Here is a 16723-nt window from a genome sequence, read left to right as displayed (position 1 = left end):
GTATTGTACCTGCACTATTTCTCCAAGCTGGCTCAAGCAACCTCCTGAGCTTATCTGATGCGGGGTGTCCTTTATTCAACCATTTATGGAGCGGCTCCAACCTCCATACAGCCAAAAGGAGAAGACCCCAACTTAAGATCAACCTATACATACATACCGACTCATGTCATCATCCACCACCGCCTGTGATTCCCCTTAACAAACCCTATTGATCCTTCTCCAACCTCTTTGACCGATACATATTAGGTATTTATATATATATATATATATATATAATACCTTTGTAGTCACCTAAACTGCAAACGCGTTCCCATAACTTCTGCTTCTAACTATCTAGATGTAAACCTCAATCATGCGACCCTCCCCCGGCGACCACGCTTGGCATGGGCGTCAGCGTCCTGCCGACCATGATCCAGCTCCCCTTATGGCTTCTAGTTGTAGTAGCCAGATGTCTTTTTTCCTTGCCGACGAGTCGTCCATTGATTCTTACCTCGAGCATTCTAACCCGCACGGTCGTTTTCTAGACGCGCGGAAGGCTGCTACCTCTACAAGTGTGCCACCTCCCCGCGGTAATGATAAGGACAGCGAACCTTCAAGGCAGGCTACGATGCAACGGGAAAGAGATTATATACCAGCATACTCCCAATCATCCAGGGCTTCTGTCTTCACACACAGTCCAGCATCGATGAGGTCCCAGAACTATTCGTCACCTTCGCGGCCGATAACACCCATCATGCTAGGTACATCCTGCACGGGTTCCGTAATCAGCACCCCATCCTCCAGGAGAAATTCATTTGCTGGGTCGCTCTCAGACCACGGAGTTAGTTCCGATGAGGAATTTTTCGAACAAAGGTCTTCGAACACAATAGATAGCGGAAGTGCTCCTCAATTAGTAATGCCCAGCATCAAGATGCCAAGTCGGCGTCCATTCACCGAGATAGGCAAGAATCTGGGCCGGTTAAAGGTGTTGTTTGCCGGTGACTCTGGTATTATTCCTAACAAGACCGTCCCTTAGCTCTAGCTAATGGACCTCGTCTTAGGTATCGGTAAGACCTCCATGGTCAAAGCAATCGTCCAAACCTGCGAGCATATCGTCCATGTTGATCCTATTCCATCTCAAACCGAGTCGAACACCCACATGAAGCAGGTCAGCCTACCTAGAAATGCATCAAACTCGACATCTAGCATATTGGAGATATATGCCAGCACCAAGCCTTATCCAGAATGGTGGTCGATGTTGGACGAGCCTCATCTCTCTCAAAGGCGTAAAAGTCTAGGCGACAGCGTTCTAGAGCGCAATGTGTGTTTTGTAGATACACCTGGATATCAGAATGGTTCATCCGTAGGTTGCGCTAATTATGTTGTTAACTATTTGAAATACTAACACCTTCTAGGCTATGGAGACTATCATGTCTTCCGTTGAATATATTGAATCTCACTTAGACAAAATATCATCGGACTCTCTAAGCGATTCGGATATGTTAAACATGTTAGGAGGTAGCGGAGGTTTTCAAGTTGACGTGGTCTTCTATTTTATTTCACAAAGTAAGCAAGCGTCCAATCCGAGGAGATGCCAGGACTAACCAACCTTAAAAGAAATGAGACCCATCGATATAGAATATATCCGCCGGCTAACACCACTGACAAATGTTATTCCCCTTCTAGCCCAGGCCGACTCATTGTCGCTAGATCAGCTTGCTATATGTAAAGAGCAACTTATCGGCCAGCTTCAAGAGGCGGGACTTCAAACATTTAGCTTCGCGTTAACAACTAGCGATAGATCTGCAACGGCTATACCCAGTATTCCTTATGCTGTATCTAGTGCAACAGGTTCGGACGACGATATAATGGATGCGAGCCTTCTCATGAGCGCCGACTATGTTCAACCTCTGATGACGTCGGAACTAAAATATCTTGTAGAGAACGTTTTTAGTCCAAGCGGAATATCCTGGTTGCGGCATGCTGCAGCAAAGAAGTATCTGGGATGGAGAAATACCACACCATCGCGCCCTCGTCATTTATACAGGCCGTTGAGTCTCCCTGGTCCAACGTCATCTTTTCTTCCGAGCCGATCGTCAGAAAATCCGACTAGTCCACGTGCCTCCTTAGCACTCGCCCGTCTTAATGACCGGCAACTGGCCCATAATCCGCCCCAAATGCATATGGCGGACTGGGCAGCCGATCTTCAGCGTAGTCTGGCCAGTGAGCGAGCCCAGTATGAATCACTTGCTCGAGGGGAACGTGCTATTTGGCTTACAGAGAGATTAAACGAATGTGTGCAAGATGGCACACTTGTAGCCCTGAATAAGCCCCAAGGTACAAGCTCAGTAGGGGTAAGAAGACCATCCAAACGTAGGCCTTCGACAACGACGGTACCGCACCAAGATCCGCTAGGATTGCTTCAAGTGGCAGCAGACTTGAAAGCGAAAGGATGGGTTGCTTTAGAGGTTATAGGTAGCCTCGGTGTCATTGGAGGATTAGCATTTTGGATGTCAAGGCAGCATTGGCACATGGATCCCCTCGAACTCGCTCTTGCGGATGAGTGGGTAAGGCGTTGGGGCGTGGACATTTAATATACCTGTATTTGTACAATTTGTACAAGATAGTTTGGGATGGTCACTCTACTCACAACATAGTATTGGCCTTACCGAATAAACCCAGCTTTAATCCGAGTAGAGAGTTGCAGATTGAATTTTGAGCTTTTGCGTAGATTGGATGATTGTGTAGAACCGGTGATGATGCCTATACCCAAGATGATAGAATAGAAATAATATAGCTCCTTGTTTTTAAAAGGATCTTTTTAAGTCTTCTATTATTATACTTTGCTAAGAATAAAGGCGGTTTTATTTTATTTCGTGTGCTAAATTTGACTTGATATTACCTAAGGTAGGTACCTTTAGGTACATGCTTCCAATTCGGTTCTTACATGTACGTCGTAAGAACGATTCTTTGATAAGCGCGCGGTATGTATCGATAAATGATAAACAGTCGCAGATCAGTTCCCGAGGAAAGTACAAGGCACCTAGGTACTACCTACGTACCTACGTACATGTAAAGGTACCTAAGGTTTTGTATTTTCTTTTGTCTCCATTTCCTTGCCATCATTCATTCCAACAAACATCATTTCTTCTCACGCGTATCTCATAAACTTTAGTACTCGTACTTTTTCTTTTCTTACACTTATTCGCGCGAGTCCCTGCCCGTTCCTGAAGCCCAGTCGCCTTGAGGCATTTGCCTGGGCTTATAAGTAACGAATAACCCGAATTCACCGACGATACCCAAAAGGCAATGTGATTGTTTCTCGAAGCGACTTTCGATGCTGTTTGTCACAGACGAGACCAAGTCAGATCCTTTGAACTTCCTGCCTGCGCGCAGCATTATTCTACCTTCTTTTAATTATTTAGTTCATTCTAGATCCGGATAATTTCCTTTCCTGACATTTTCTTAAGCATCAACCTTCGATATCTTCTAAACAAGACACAATGGCGAATTCTGAACAGACCTGGGGCATCACCCCTCCGATTTCAGTTGCCCTTCCTACCCCGGCCGAGACACAGTCTACACATCTTCTCTTAGAAGAACTGCGACGACAAAATACCTTTGAATCCGCAGCCGAAACCAAGAAGAGGTAAGCCGGGTAGCTAGCTCGTGGTGAAACTTGTCTATCAATCGCAACTAACAAATCCATTCTACCAGAGAGAAGGTCCTTGTCGACCTTCAGCGTATCGCCGACGAGTTTGTGAGACGAGTAGCAAGGGAGAAGGAACCGCAAAATGAAGTTCTCATCCGCGATGCTCGCGGCGAGGTCTTCACATACGGAAGTTTCTGTCTAGGCGTCTACGGTCCCGGCTCTGATATTGATACCCTCGTCACTGCTCCCCGATACGTCACTCGTGATGATTATTTCAAATACTTCCCTTCTTTACTACAAGAGATGGCCCCCGAGGGTGCAGTGACGGATCTCACTGCTGTAGAAGATGCATTTGTACCTATCATCAAGTTCGAATATTGGGGAATCAGTATTGATCTAATCTTCTCAAGAATAGCCACGTTGAAGCAGTTCCCACCACATGGTCAACTCAATCTGAATAACAATGAATACCTACGTGGCTTAGATGATCGTGAGCTCCGCTCCCTCAACGGAACCAGAGTCACGAGAGAGATTTTGAACCTGGTCCCGGAGCAGAGCACCTTTCGCCTTGCCCTTCGAGCCATCAAGTTATGGGCAACACGCCGCGCTATCTACGCCAACATTATCGGGTTTCCCGGTGGAGTAGTATGGGCTATGATGGTGGCACGGGTTTGCCAACTCTATCCGAAGGCAGCGAGCGCTACCATTGTTTCCAAATTCTTTCAAATCATGAAAGTCTGGCAGTGGCCTATACCTGTACAGCTGAAGCACATGGATGATGGTCCGCTCAATGTCCGTGTCTGGAATCCCAAGGTCGGTATTCACTCACATCAGCAAATTAGAAATTTCACTTGGTTAACTGGTCGCAGATATACAAGAGTGACAGCTATCACCTGATGCCTGTGATCACTCCTGCTTATCCTCAGATGTGTGCAACCTTCAACATCACACATTCTACCATGGCCATCATACAGCGCGAGCTGGAACGCGGCGCTGATCTCACCGATAAGATAAGAGCCGGAAAGCTCGCGTGGAAGGATCTCTTTGTAAAGCACACGTTCTTCACTGCGGACCACAAGTATTACTTGGCCGTCATTGCGACTAGTACTACCAAGGAGGCGCACAAGATATGGTCTGGGTTCGTAGAGTCGAAAGTCCGTGTTTTAGTGGGTGATCTGGAACGACATGCTTCGGTTGCGATTGCGCGCCCATTCAACAAAGGATACGAAAGGGTGCACAAGGTCAAGAACGACCAGGAAACTGAAGAGGTTCGAAATGGAAACCTGACTTACATTGTCCAAGATGACGATAGTGAAGATGACACGAAGGTGAAGAACGAAAATGGCGTTGAAGTCAAAACTGAGGACAAGACAGAACAGAATCCCGCGATCAAAGTTGAGAATGGCGAATCGATGAGCTTTGATATCAAGTCCGACCCTGAGGACCAGAAAATTAGTATGGAGAGCATCCCCAATGCAGTCCCCCGCGAAGCGAAGATATACACCACGACGCACTACGTAGGTCTCGAGCTTGCTGAAGGTGAGTGCCCCTCTACTTCATCCTGTTTTTGTATGCATATTCTATGTGGCCTTTCGAGCCAGCGAACTCTCCGCTGTGATTCCTAACCTAAGCTTGATGACATGTTAGGCGCAAAATCATTGGATCTGTCTTTCCAAGTCAACACATTTAAGGATCTGTGCAGTCAATGGGAGAAGTACGAGCCAAGCTTGAACTACCTCAGTATCCAGCACGTAAAGAAGTGAGTGCACTACTAAACCGGTTTATTGCAATTATTGACCTAAAAATTCCAGTACAAATCTTCCCGACGACGTTTTCGAGCCCGGAGAAGTCAAACCAGCGCGTCCCCGCCCTGTTAAAAAGATAGTTGCAAACGGCGATGCCACAGTCGGCCAAAAGAAGCGCAACGCCTCGTCCGAAGTATGTAGAGATACATGGTAGATGGCCAATATCGTGACCACCGCCAAGATATCCAAGGAGGTCCTTATACCCTTATGGAGCTCACTAACACGCACTTTAGGGGAACCCGCCACCTGCGAAACGACCACAGCCTGCCTTGCAGACTCCAGCCGCTGCTGTGGGCTGAGTATTAGCCAATTATCCGTATCACACTTCTCCGACAGCACCGGACTATACCTTTACCATGCTCATTCCGAATCTCCTAAGGTGCCGACTGATCTGCTGCAGTTGTCACTAACTTGTATTTGATACTAACATAATAGTGCCCGAAGATGGTCACTTTGCAACATTGTGTGAGTCCGGTTGCCACAATACGAATATCAGCCTCTTTGCCATAGGCGAACCAGCCAAACAGTAACAGGGGCCACAGAATACTAATGCCCGCGGAAGACAAATCAGTAGCCGCGACCTTGCTTCGCGAGGGGTGCTACAACGCTCATTTTCCTTATTTTCTTTCTACGACGAGTGTGCAAACTATACGAACCATAGTGGTTGGAGAAATCGGCAACGAAGCTTTCTAGGCTTGGTGTGGGGGGGAAATATTAATACGGCTCGTCCCGTTTTCACCATGATATCCCCCGTTTAATTACGTCCCTTGGCTTTATCTAGGAAGAGAAAGCTGAATTCGCATAACACTGATCTGACATAGGGCATCGAGTCGGAAGGAGATAAGACTTTGGCCTACAGTGTATCTAGAGGCGTTTGCAGATAAATAAAACTTGGTTAGGGGGCACAAGTGCCTCGAAGCAATCATATTAACCACCCAATTATACCATCCCATTGTAGTACTATAACTACGTGACAACCAAATCTAAGCTGTATAACTTGATTATATAAAGTTAACAATCAAGGTATGTGAGAGCCGGGCGGCTATGTGCCCATTATTATCTCACTATGAGATGTAATTTAGTAGTTATAAGGAGTAAAGCGGGAACGTTGGTGCCTTAATATGTACCTAGTAATTGTCTTACCCATTTGGAGGCCATACTAAGTACCTATATTATGTTAACAAGCAAGGGATTGTGAACAAGAAGCATAATGGAAGTTTTATCATCTACTATACCTACAGCAAGATCCCAAGTCTTTGAATATAAAGACCACATCACTCCCTCCATATGTTTCGGGCAATATATGATAGGTGTTTAAGTTGGCAACTTAACTGTCTAACCTAGGTAGTCACTATGGGATAAGCTTTGTATGTATCATATTATTTATGTATAGGTACCTGTCTGTTCATACAATCTACAGTCACACAAAGCTAGATCATTGGGAAAGATAAACTGTTGCAAAATTCTCTTTATTGGATAGCCAAGCTTGAGCTATAGACCAGGCAATGCCAATGCGCGTCCGTCCTTTGTAACCTACGTATCTCCTACCGTACCTATGTACAGAGTATGCCGACAGTCCCCTATCTCCCCTGGTGTCGTGGCAGTGGTACCAGTTGACTTCTCACATTGAAACCTCCCTCTCTCCCCTCCCTAGACATGGATAGGCAAACACCTATCGAATCGTATCGTTGAAAAAGAATTTCCATCCCGAAAACACCTTGACTTGTCCGTAACGCCTTGCCGGCCATTAATGATGAATTTTTTTTCTACTCGTTGCCGCCCTCTAGAAAACATGATACGTCGAAGTTAAACGCCGTCTTCACTCGTAACTCTTTGCTTGCTTGTTCGCGTGTCTATGTACCGGGAATCGATTAATGATTGCGTGAAAAAAAGGCAATTTTGATATGGTTTAGGAGTCGAAGGACAGGGAGATATTGACATCAGCCCCGGCTCTTCCTTTGGCCCTTGCGGCCCTTTGTCTTTGGCTGCGGGGGAGGCTCGCTGTGGAGGTGTCCGAACTCCTCAATGGCAACATTGTTGGTCCAGTTGAGGCAACGGAATTGCGTAGGCTCGGGACTAGCCTGAGTCTTTCGAGTTGTCATCCGTTTAGGCTCCTCCTTCTTCCCATTCTCTTTTACCGTCTCCTTGGTCTCCTTGGTCTCCTTGGTCTCCTCTTCGTCTTCTTGGCAGAGATACTGGGCTCGGCTCTTCATATGCGTTACAATCTTCTCCTTATAGGCCAAGATCTCCTTTCGCAATTTGGACTCGTTGAAACCTCGAGGATCAAGCCAGTTCAGAAGTGAGTCGACCTCGCTAGGTTCTGAGTAATAGCCCCATTGGTAAGCGTTGAAGACGCTGGTACGACCTTCTTCCATCTTTTTCCTCTGTGGAACCGTCATCTTAAACTTCGCCTTGTACTCTTCCTGGTGCTCTGGGAGCATGTCGATATATCCTTCTCGTTCCATCTCATCAGGGCCCTGGACCCATATACAACCATTCGCATAGCCTGCATGGGCCGTTGAGCTGGTAGGTAATCCAGCATATGGCATGCCATTACGCTCAAACCAATAGTACCGATTCCAGAATCGATCCTTACCAAGAGGCCGAGTTCGGAAGCAATCCGCTTCTCGAAGGTCGTTGTCCAAAATGCTGATTTCGTTCTCACACTTCTTAACCGTGCTTTCCCTTTTCTGGATATCCTTCTGCAGCTTCAGAAATTGCTTAGATTGCTTCGGCACCTTAGCAGCTAGCTCGGCTTCCTTTTTCCGTTCCTCTTCTTCGCGTTTACGCTGACGTTCTGCTGCACGATTGCCACCTCGTCGAGTATTGTGGCGGGTAGTCGCATCTATGTCACTGTCTTCAGCCTCGCTCTGCTCTTCGGGCGAATCGTCAGCATCGGTCATCTTCACATCGCCATTAGTCTTTATCTCAGCTTCCTCTGCTGGCGGTGACGGAGGCATATTCTCCGGGAGGAGAATTTTGTGCTGATCGTAGAAGCCTTTCAGTTCCTCGTTGCTACAAAAACGGTCAGTATATCGAACCCCAGGATGAGCCGAACTCCAACTTACGCTACTTTTTTCTGCTTCTGCCATTCAATCTTTTCCTTCCTGTAGCCCGTCTGAGTCTCAGCACACTCCTCAATGTATGCACGGACAGCCTTGGTGCTGACAGTTAGCAGACAGATTATCTCAAGAGCCGAAACGCGGAGATTGAAATCAAGTTTGCTGTATTGTTGACGGACCGTCTCCTGGCTCGGGTCGATATCGGGAGGTACGAGGCTGGCTAACACCTCTTCACAAGCCTCAGTCTGCCACGGCCTTTTAGACAGCCGGTGTAGAATTCCAACCATAATCAACTCCCAGCCACCATCTTGAAATTCACGTTTCTTAAGCTGCTCGACCCAGTCAAAGTTTGCTAAAGCCTCGGGGGCACGGTGTTTAATCTCGGGCTCAGGGGTCTTCTCAGCAGCAGCAGCCTCAGCCTTAATTCTCTCTGCTTCTAACTTGGCTAAACTACTTCTAGTAGCACGTCCTGTTGGTTTTGGTTCGGGCTCGGGTTCGGGACTGGCGGGTTCACTGTCGTCATCTTCGTCCTCCTCATCGTCATCGAGCTCCGGAAGATCCACCAGTAGCTGACCACCGTCGGCTTCAGAGCTGACCACCTGCTTTAGGACTGCACAATGGATCTCAGTAAATAGCTGACAAGGAGTATCTTCCTTAGTGATCTCTACCGCCTCAACAAAATCGTCAAAAGTAAACGAGTCTAATTTGAAGACCTCGCAGTAGACGTTCAGTGTTACCCACGTCTCCAGTAGCGACCCGATAGATTTCATCAGAATCTTGTCATTTCGTGCAACACTATCAACAACACCCTCAGGAGGGTCGCTGCACATGAACTTCAGTGCCGGCCGAACATAATCGTCACGGGGCTCCAGCTGCAGATCCTCAATGGGATACTTTGGAGGCGGCGGAGGCGGTGGTGGTAGTTCCGGTTGGGGTTGGGCGGGTGGCGGAACCATGCTGTTTCTGAATGGCACGGGAAAATGAAAAGGCACATTTCCGGGCACCTGAGGATGCGGTCCCTGAGTTTGTGGGAGATACATATTGACGTCATTGTGGACATCCATATCCTGGTGATGTGGTGACTGGCTGTGGTGAGTCTTGATGGCCTTGTGGCTCTTAGGTGCAGGCTTAAGCTCAGGTAATCGAGCCGGGCCGAAGCTCTGAAAAGCACCGCCCATACCATTCATATCCTGTACTCCGTTGTTTGGCTGCGACGCCTTCTTCTGGGCTTGGTGCTGCTTTCGCTCTAGCAGCTTGTTGTCGTACCGCAGGTGAGGTGGTACTCGGGTATCGATATGGTACTGCGCCGCGACATCGTGCTTAACCAACCAAGGTGCGCCAGTCCATGCTTCTCGAGTCACCGTCTTCTTAATAAAAGATCGCAACACTGATTTGGTGAAAATCTTTCTGTCGCGGTAGACATGATCACCATCCATGACAGCTTCCTCACCGGGCCTACCGTCAATGCTGATCATGTAGCGTGAAAAGGGTTGTGTGAGTGTTCCGTCCGGTAGGACTTTGCTTCCTAGACGAGCTTTGTCCCTGACAGTTCCTGCTACCCGCTCCCCATTCATTAGCTGTACCATGACTGACTCTCCAGGATAGTAATCAGCCTTGAACTCGTCGTAGATCATATCTACCAACGTGTCAATGCGTGAAATCGTCTGAAACTGAACACGGCGCAAAACAGGGGCCTTGAGAGCTTCAGGGAATGCCTGGTCAACTTCTTGTGCGCCAGCAAGCTATACTACTAGTTAGAGGAATGCGACGCATATGCGATAAGATCTTCGATGAACCCACCTCGCTCTTAAGAGCCTCAAAGAAAGATAGACCAGAGTGACCTGTGATCTGACAAATAAACCGAGGCTAAATACATATGTATATGTTAGCCAACTACTAAGGGGGCAAGCAAAGTCCAATCGGGATACCAACCTGATTATAAAAGTCCATACTAGTTAAGAATAAGTTAGCATAGTAAACATCAGATTATTTCAAGATTAGGAAACTTACCGATTTAGGTAGTCTTCGTAGGTGATAAATATCTCCCCTGTTTGGGGGATATGCCAGACCTGAGAGGTGTTAGTTAGGGGTGTGCAAATGTGTGAAAGCTGAGGATGTATGCTACCTCTATGGACTCATCTTCAACCGGCGGGGTTTGCAGAAACTGCACCGGTTTGCGCTTAAATAGGACCTGTAAAAGTTCAGCTGTTATATCTCCCGGTGTGTGATTGTATAGTCACGACTTACCATTGTGCCTATCGGCTCTTGAAAAGCCAAAGGTTGTTAACTAGCCGCACAATGAATCCTGCAAGGCTGAAAGTCAGCCTTCTGTCCGGGGTGGCGCATACAAGTTGATTTTCCAGCAATAGTGTAAATGTATTTATATAATGTTGAATAGTGGAAGCTGCTTTTCTAATGTGTTGTTGTGAAATCGGGGTGAATGCAAAATGTGGTCACGGTGCGGGAAGGTGCAAGGTTGAGATCGAGGGTAGGGTTGATAAAGCGGGCGTGGGCATGGGCGGACTTACATGTGAACTTATCAAATATAGTAGGAACGCGGTTGAAATTGTACGAGACGCGTCAAGATAGTCTTGGACAGCCCGGTGCGTTGAACCAAATGGTGGTTGCAGGCGACGAAAAAAGACTGGATTGCGGACGCGACGGGATTAGTTGTTGTTTTGTAAAAGATTTGTAGAAGGGGAGGAGAGGAGAGGACTAAAAATAATAAGGCGAAGGGCAAGGAGGAAGAAGGGAAACGCTACCTCAGGTACCTTATGTACGGCAGGCGGGAAGCAAGAGCCAGACCCCGGGAGACGGGGGTTAAGCCACTCAACTTTGTTTTCTTATTGGCTTAACTTAGCTCCGCAAGTGGGTCTCTTTCGCTTATTTGGGATGGGCCTCAAAGTCGTGTCCACCTTGAATAACCACTCCTACCTACCCCATCGTCACTCTTTGCTCCCTACGGTCCCAGAATGCAAACATTCAACAACATTCTTATACTCGTTCAAATCGCCTATTCTAGACAATTCGAACGAGTACGGAATCTGTCACATTTAACCATGTATTCGTAAAATACCTACGATATAAAAGCAACCTAGAGTCATGGGTCTAATATAGGGCCAGCTTATGTCAAATTCCCTCGATCTCGATAATCATCCTCGAAAGCACTTTTCAAGCCAACCACATGTCGGAACAGGGTTCTGGATAACTCAAATTAAAGCCCACTCTATATTCTACCTAATTGATGAATTGTGTATTTTTATAGCTAATATTGCTCCGAGTGCGGCTATATATCAACGTTAGGCCTTCTTAACAACCTATTCATCTAATCCATGTATAGGTCCTTATGCGACTAAAGTGGCAATTCCCTAAGCAATCTCTAGCATTTTCCGCGCATTCTTTTCCGCTCTTGATGAACCGGATATCATGTGTCAATTAAGACGTCCTTGTTTGGATAACCGGGTAGTTCATTGAGATCGGTAGGCCGTCGGTGAGACTGGGCCTTAACAAGCCTGCCAGGGAATTTTAGTCACCACACCTATGTACATACATGTATGGTTGGCACCAAGCAGCCCACAACCCCCCCTGGGTACCTACGTAGGGAGAGCTAGTCACCTGTCCTGCTTAAAACCTAGCCGAGGTTCCCGACCAATACCTACTATTCAAAACACATTTCATTTTCAGAACGTCCAAACCATGTCACGGGAGAACAATTGTTTAACTTTATATTTACTCCAGTTGAACCTAACATTAAAGACATAAAACTCCCAAATAGCATTGACTAGTCTACGAGGCAAAATATACCACCATAAACCCTATCCAACTACCAACAACCCCTATTGCTGAATACGAACTCATGAACATTAGAGGCAGAAATTCGTAGCTCTTGCCAAATATGATTTGGTGTAACAATGAGCAGTATACGATCAGCGGTATGCTAACCGTGATATAGAGAATAGTAAAGCGGTCAAAGAGGAAGAACCTCGGCCGACTTGAAGCCGGAGCAGTGCGATCAAACACCATCAGAAATAGAACCAACCAGAATATGGTGTAAACTGTCTTGATCGGAAACTCGGCAGGAGTAAATAGCAGCGGGAATAGCGAGACATGGCCGGATACTGCCAAGGGACGGAACGCACTAAGATGCCGCCGGTCCTTGAGAGCGATCAAGCTGAAGGGAATAATGACGAGGAGAATGGCTTTTTCATGAACATGCCATCCAAAGAGGAACGACGAGTAGCCGCAGAGAGTGACTGCTCCAATGAAAGCATCCCAGTTAGGACGGGAAAACAGCCTCACGAGGGGTATGGTTTGAAATAGGAGAGTGAGCGCAAAGCATATCCTAGGTGTAATCTCGGGAAGTACTGCAAAAGCTGTATCCCCAACTAGGCCTCTCGTAACGCTATTAATAGCCTCCGACTTAACCGGCAATCCCAGCCGTGGCGCAACTGGGTTTGTCAGTTACTAAACATTATATATAGAGAGGGTGCTACTTACCAAATATCAACACTCGATCCGCAAAGGAATACATAGCCCATACGTTTGGGGCCCAGTACGCATGGCAGAGCCCACGGGAGAATGGGAATAGCCTGCTTAGGATCTGGGGAATCTGGTTCTTGAGCGCAAATGGCCCGAACGCTAGTCCGAATACGCCGATGATGCCGGATCCTAACTTTAAGCAGTTAAGGAATTGGATACGAAAGATGGACTTGGGTGAGAGGCAGTAGGTTCTAAGAAGGTAAACGAAGTAAGCTGGCGCAAGATAAAGATATATATGCTTCATGCATAACAATGCTGCGAACACGATGCCACTAGCTAGGAGGCCTGTCTTTTGACGGGCCAAGACCAAGGATAAGATCAGGACGCCGTACATAGCCCCGTTATACTGAAAGTGAATGTGGTCTATGATGAGAAGGCCAGGAGAGAGCAGAACTGAGATCGCAGCAGCTTGAGCTGCACGCTTGGTCACCCCATGCGAAGACTCGACAAATCTACGACGTTATGTTAGTGCCAGAAGCCGAGCAGCGGTACAGTTAAGACATACAATTGCAGGGCGTATATCAGAATCAACTCTGTGGCAATGACTGTAAATCTCTGGAAGTAAACAGTTTGCCAACTATCATAGCCTAGATTGTAAACCCGAAGCATGGCCGGGTCAGCCAGCTTTGCTGCCTGAGACATAATCCATTCGAAGTAGGCGAAAAACGGAGGATAGTCCAAGGTCCATTCAGAAGTCTCTTCGTAATACCATTCCCATATTGGTAGACTATTCGTGATAGCTAACCAATTCCTATGTACTTCAAAATCGGTGGATTTACTTTGAGTAGTTTAGCTGTTAGATTCTCTGGGGAGTGAAAATGGTATAATAATATGCACTTACTAGGCCGGGAATAGGAGGATCTTGAATGCGGTTGCAACTATTGCGCATTGCGCAAGAGTAGGATATGTCTCAGTCATTTGGGTTTGGATTCATGACCAACACTTTCTAAATTTTAGGGCTTGGCGTTGTCTGGTAACCTTTCACGATGCAAAAGAGAGGAGATGGCGTTGTAGCGCTGGGGCTTAGTTGAAGAATTGAAGTCAATTGAGGCTAGGATGACAAGCTCCACAGGATCGGTACGTATTTTTACCGACGTGCGACATCCCTCGAAAATCTTAACTAAAGTCGAAAAGGCAAGGGTCCGTGCATCCCTTTTTAGTTGACCTTTTATTCCACACCTTCCACATTCCACACATTCCTTGCCTGCCACACCCACATACCCTTTCCAGCTGCCGCCTTGCCTGCCCTTGTCGGCTACGTAGAACATGAAACAGGGATCAAGTACCGAGTACACACCTGCTGCGACGTTAGGACGTTAGCGCGAAAGAGGTACTCAGGTACCAATTTGTTTCAAGCCTCCAAGTTCAATTAGCCTAGACTAAAAGGAATAAGGGAAACAGTTACACTTGCTCCTTTCTGGGGGAAGGCTGTGAAGGTTTGAGCTATCCACACTTCCAGTGCACAATCTGTCTTTATTTTTTTAGACTTTTTTCCCCCTTGAATCAATTACATGGATTGCTTTTAACTTACCTAAGAGCGATATTCATCAGTGCTTCTGCTTGGTCCAACAGGCAATCTTTCTTTTCAATTCGGTTCTTTTTTCTCTTCTTCCTATTCCTACATAGGTACCTAGGTAGTTAAGCTCCCCGCCTCTCTTGAGCTCAGGCTCAGATTAGGACAGCTTTGGTGCAAAGTGTCCTTACGAAAGTCACGAACTACCTATTTTGTTCACTTCGTGTATTCTCCCACCCCTACCCAAAAAAGGCTAATTTTTCAATAATCACCTTAATATACCTATTGCATTTACCAGGGAAAGCTTCTTGTCTTATTAATTCTATTTCAAATTTCAAATCGAAGCATGCGTTTGTTACGATCGTCAACCTTTGCCTTTGGGCTTGCTACAACCGCGAAATTCGCTGATGCTCAGGCGCAATTCCTTGTCAACGAGCTAAGCTTCGGTTACACTGGCAGGTGAGTTCTCGGGGAGAAGATCAAAGAACATCTTCTAGCGGATAAAAAGTCTGACAGAAGCCCGCCAGAATAAATGACCGAGGACAAGCAACTGTGCCAGGCTTCTCCATACAGGGCACACCAGACGTACCTGAAGTCCTTTCCAACAAGTTGATCCTTACGCCACCAGCACCCGGTAATACTCGAGGCGCGATATGGGCAGACCAACCGAACAGGTATTCGACGTGGGTGGCCGATGTCGATTTTAGAGTGAATGGACAAGAGAGGGGCAGTGGAAATCTCAACATCTGGCTTGCAAGACGAGGTAACCAAGAAATTGGCTCGTCTAGTGTCTACACAGTCAACAGGTTTGACGGCTTGGCCCTTGTGATTGACCAGCACAGCGGATCGGGTGGCATGATTAGGGGGTTCTTGAACGACGGCACCATCGATTTCAAGTCGCATCAGAGCGTTGACAGCTTAGCCTTTGGACATTGCAACTACCCCTACCGTAACTTAGGTCGGCCTTCTCAGATCAAGCTAAGGCAAACGCCCCAGGTATTCAAGGTGGAGGTTGATGGTAGGCTATGTTTCGAAAGCGATAAGATCAGCATCCCACCAGGATACTACTTCGGTATCACAGCCGCGGCGGGAGACAACCCCGATTCATTCGAAATCTTTAAGATGGTGACCATGACCGAGAATCTTGACGCTAAATACGACGCACCTCCACAGCAGCAGCAGCAGCAGCAACAACAACAGCAGCAGCAACAGCAACAGCAGCAACAGCAATCAAACCAGAACCAGGCGCAAGCACAAATGAGCTATGGTCGCAACCCAAATGCCCGGAATAACAACCCCAATGAAGCAGATGCTTTTGGCGACTCTATTCCCGATACTGTTGCCAACACCTACACAAGCTCCGAGGCTCAGTTCGCAGACCTTCACAACCGTATACAGAGCTCTAACCAGCACCTCTCAACTATCTTCCGTCAGGTCGCAAGTCTGGGAAGTATCGGCGAAAAACGACACGAAGAAGTCTCGAAGGCTATCTACGATGTGAAGCAGATCTTGTCGAAGCTAGATAGACTCGACTCGCTTCAGAATGAAATTACCAAGCTACAGCGGGAACTCAAAGACATGCGAAGCGACATCAATTTGAAGGTGAAGGACTCGGAACACGCGGTGAAGAGTTTCATAGGCACAAATCACGGTACCATGTTAGAACACGTCGCGGTGCAGGCCGCCCCGAAGCACGGGAAGCTCATCTTCGTCATCATCGGGAGCCAGATCCTAATAGTGGTTGCTTACATCTACTACGAGCGGAAGAAGACCATGCCCAAGAAATACTTATGATGGATCTAAACAGTTATTTGAGGCGGGGCTGGTGAGGCGAGGCAAGGCGCTGGGTAGAACTTTGTATAAAATATCTGGACGTGGGATAGGGGTTTGCATGACTGTGTTTTTGTCTAGCGCATAAATGAGAATTTCAATGAGGCGGCGTTATCCTAAACTAAACATTTGAAGTGTGACGACAACTCGATATTACCCCCCATATGTCTCTCTTGTACTATTTGTACTATATACCGAAAAGAAAAGGGGCTTTATTATTGCGCGAGATCTCATCGTTTTTCCTCCGATTGCATTTTATAAAATATGAAGTGTTCGCGAAATCTACGGTAATCTTGTTATAAAGGTCGAATTAAATCCCAACCGAAACCCGAAAAGACGTCGT

General features: G+C 46.9%; 5 protein-coding genes across 5 annotated transcripts; 3 read left to right on the top strand and 2 right to left on the bottom strand.

Moving 5' to 3' along the window:
- The first annotated feature begins 247 nt into the window (after positions 1-247).
- Positions 248-2865, top strand: F4817DRAFT_334318 (Septin-domain-containing protein). Its single transcript, XM_049302877.1, has 4 exons — positions 248-986; positions 1041-1342; positions 1395-1545; positions 1597-2865. Exons 1-4 carry the CDS (start codon positions 353-355, stop codon positions 2571-2573), a joined length of 2064 nt encoding a protein of 687 aa, XP_049160288.1. The 5' UTR covers positions 248-352; the 3' UTR covers positions 2574-2865.
- A 179-nt stretch (positions 2866-3044) lies between these two features.
- On the top strand, positions 3045-6375 carry F4817DRAFT_334316 (Poly(A) polymerase). Its single transcript, XM_049302876.1, has 6 exons — positions 3045-3628; positions 3697-4444; positions 4501-5170; positions 5279-5390; positions 5443-5569; positions 5670-6375. Exons 1-6 carry the CDS (start codon positions 3483-3485, stop codon positions 5733-5735), a joined length of 1869 nt encoding a protein of 622 aa, XP_049160287.1. The 5' UTR covers positions 3045-3482; the 3' UTR covers positions 5736-6375.
- A 905-nt stretch (positions 6376-7280) lies between these two features.
- On the bottom strand, positions 7281-11067 carry F4817DRAFT_68528 (ATP-utilizing chromatin assembly and remodelling N-terminal-domain-containing protein). The gene is made up of 8 exons (XM_049307763.1): positions 11027-11067; positions 10746-10803; positions 10624-10689; positions 10509-10567; positions 10431-10449; positions 10299-10364; positions 8505-10240; positions 7281-8451 (listed from the first exon to the last, which is right to left on the bottom strand). Exons 2-8 carry the CDS (start codon positions 10746-10748, stop codon positions 7377-7379), a joined length of 3024 nt encoding a protein of 1007 aa, XP_049160286.1. The 5' UTR covers positions 10749-10803; positions 11027-11067; the 3' UTR covers positions 7281-7376.
- Positions 11068-12197: 1130 nt separating this feature from the next.
- F4817DRAFT_334311 (glycosyltransferase family 57 protein) lies at positions 12198-14146 on the bottom strand. Its single transcript, XM_049302875.1, has 4 exons — positions 13879-14146; positions 13543-13815; positions 12996-13489; positions 12198-12946 (listed from the first exon to the last, which is right to left on the bottom strand). Exons 1-4 carry the CDS (start codon positions 13953-13955, stop codon positions 12285-12287), a joined length of 1506 nt encoding a protein of 501 aa, XP_049160285.1. The 5' UTR covers positions 13956-14146; the 3' UTR covers positions 12198-12284.
- A 73-nt stretch (positions 14147-14219) lies between these two features.
- F4817DRAFT_334309 (concanavalin A-like lectin/glucanase) lies at positions 14220-16630 on the top strand. The gene is made up of 2 exons (XM_049302874.1): positions 14220-15009; positions 15078-16630. The coding sequence occupies exons 1-2, from the start codon at positions 14897-14899 to the stop codon at positions 16342-16344; spliced, it is 1380 nt and encodes a 459-aa protein (XP_049160284.1). The 5' UTR covers positions 14220-14896; the 3' UTR covers positions 16345-16630.
- Positions 16631-16723: the final 93 nt, after the last annotated feature.

This window comes from Daldinia loculata, assembly GCF_022478755.1.
Source record: "Daldinia loculata strain CBS 113971 unplaced genomic scaffold F4817scaffold_17, whole genome shotgun sequence".
Lineage (NCBI taxonomy): Eukaryota > Fungi > Ascomycota > Sordariomycetes > Xylariales > Hypoxylaceae > Daldinia > Daldinia loculata.
This window is presented reverse-complemented; position numbering and strand designations above follow the sequence as displayed.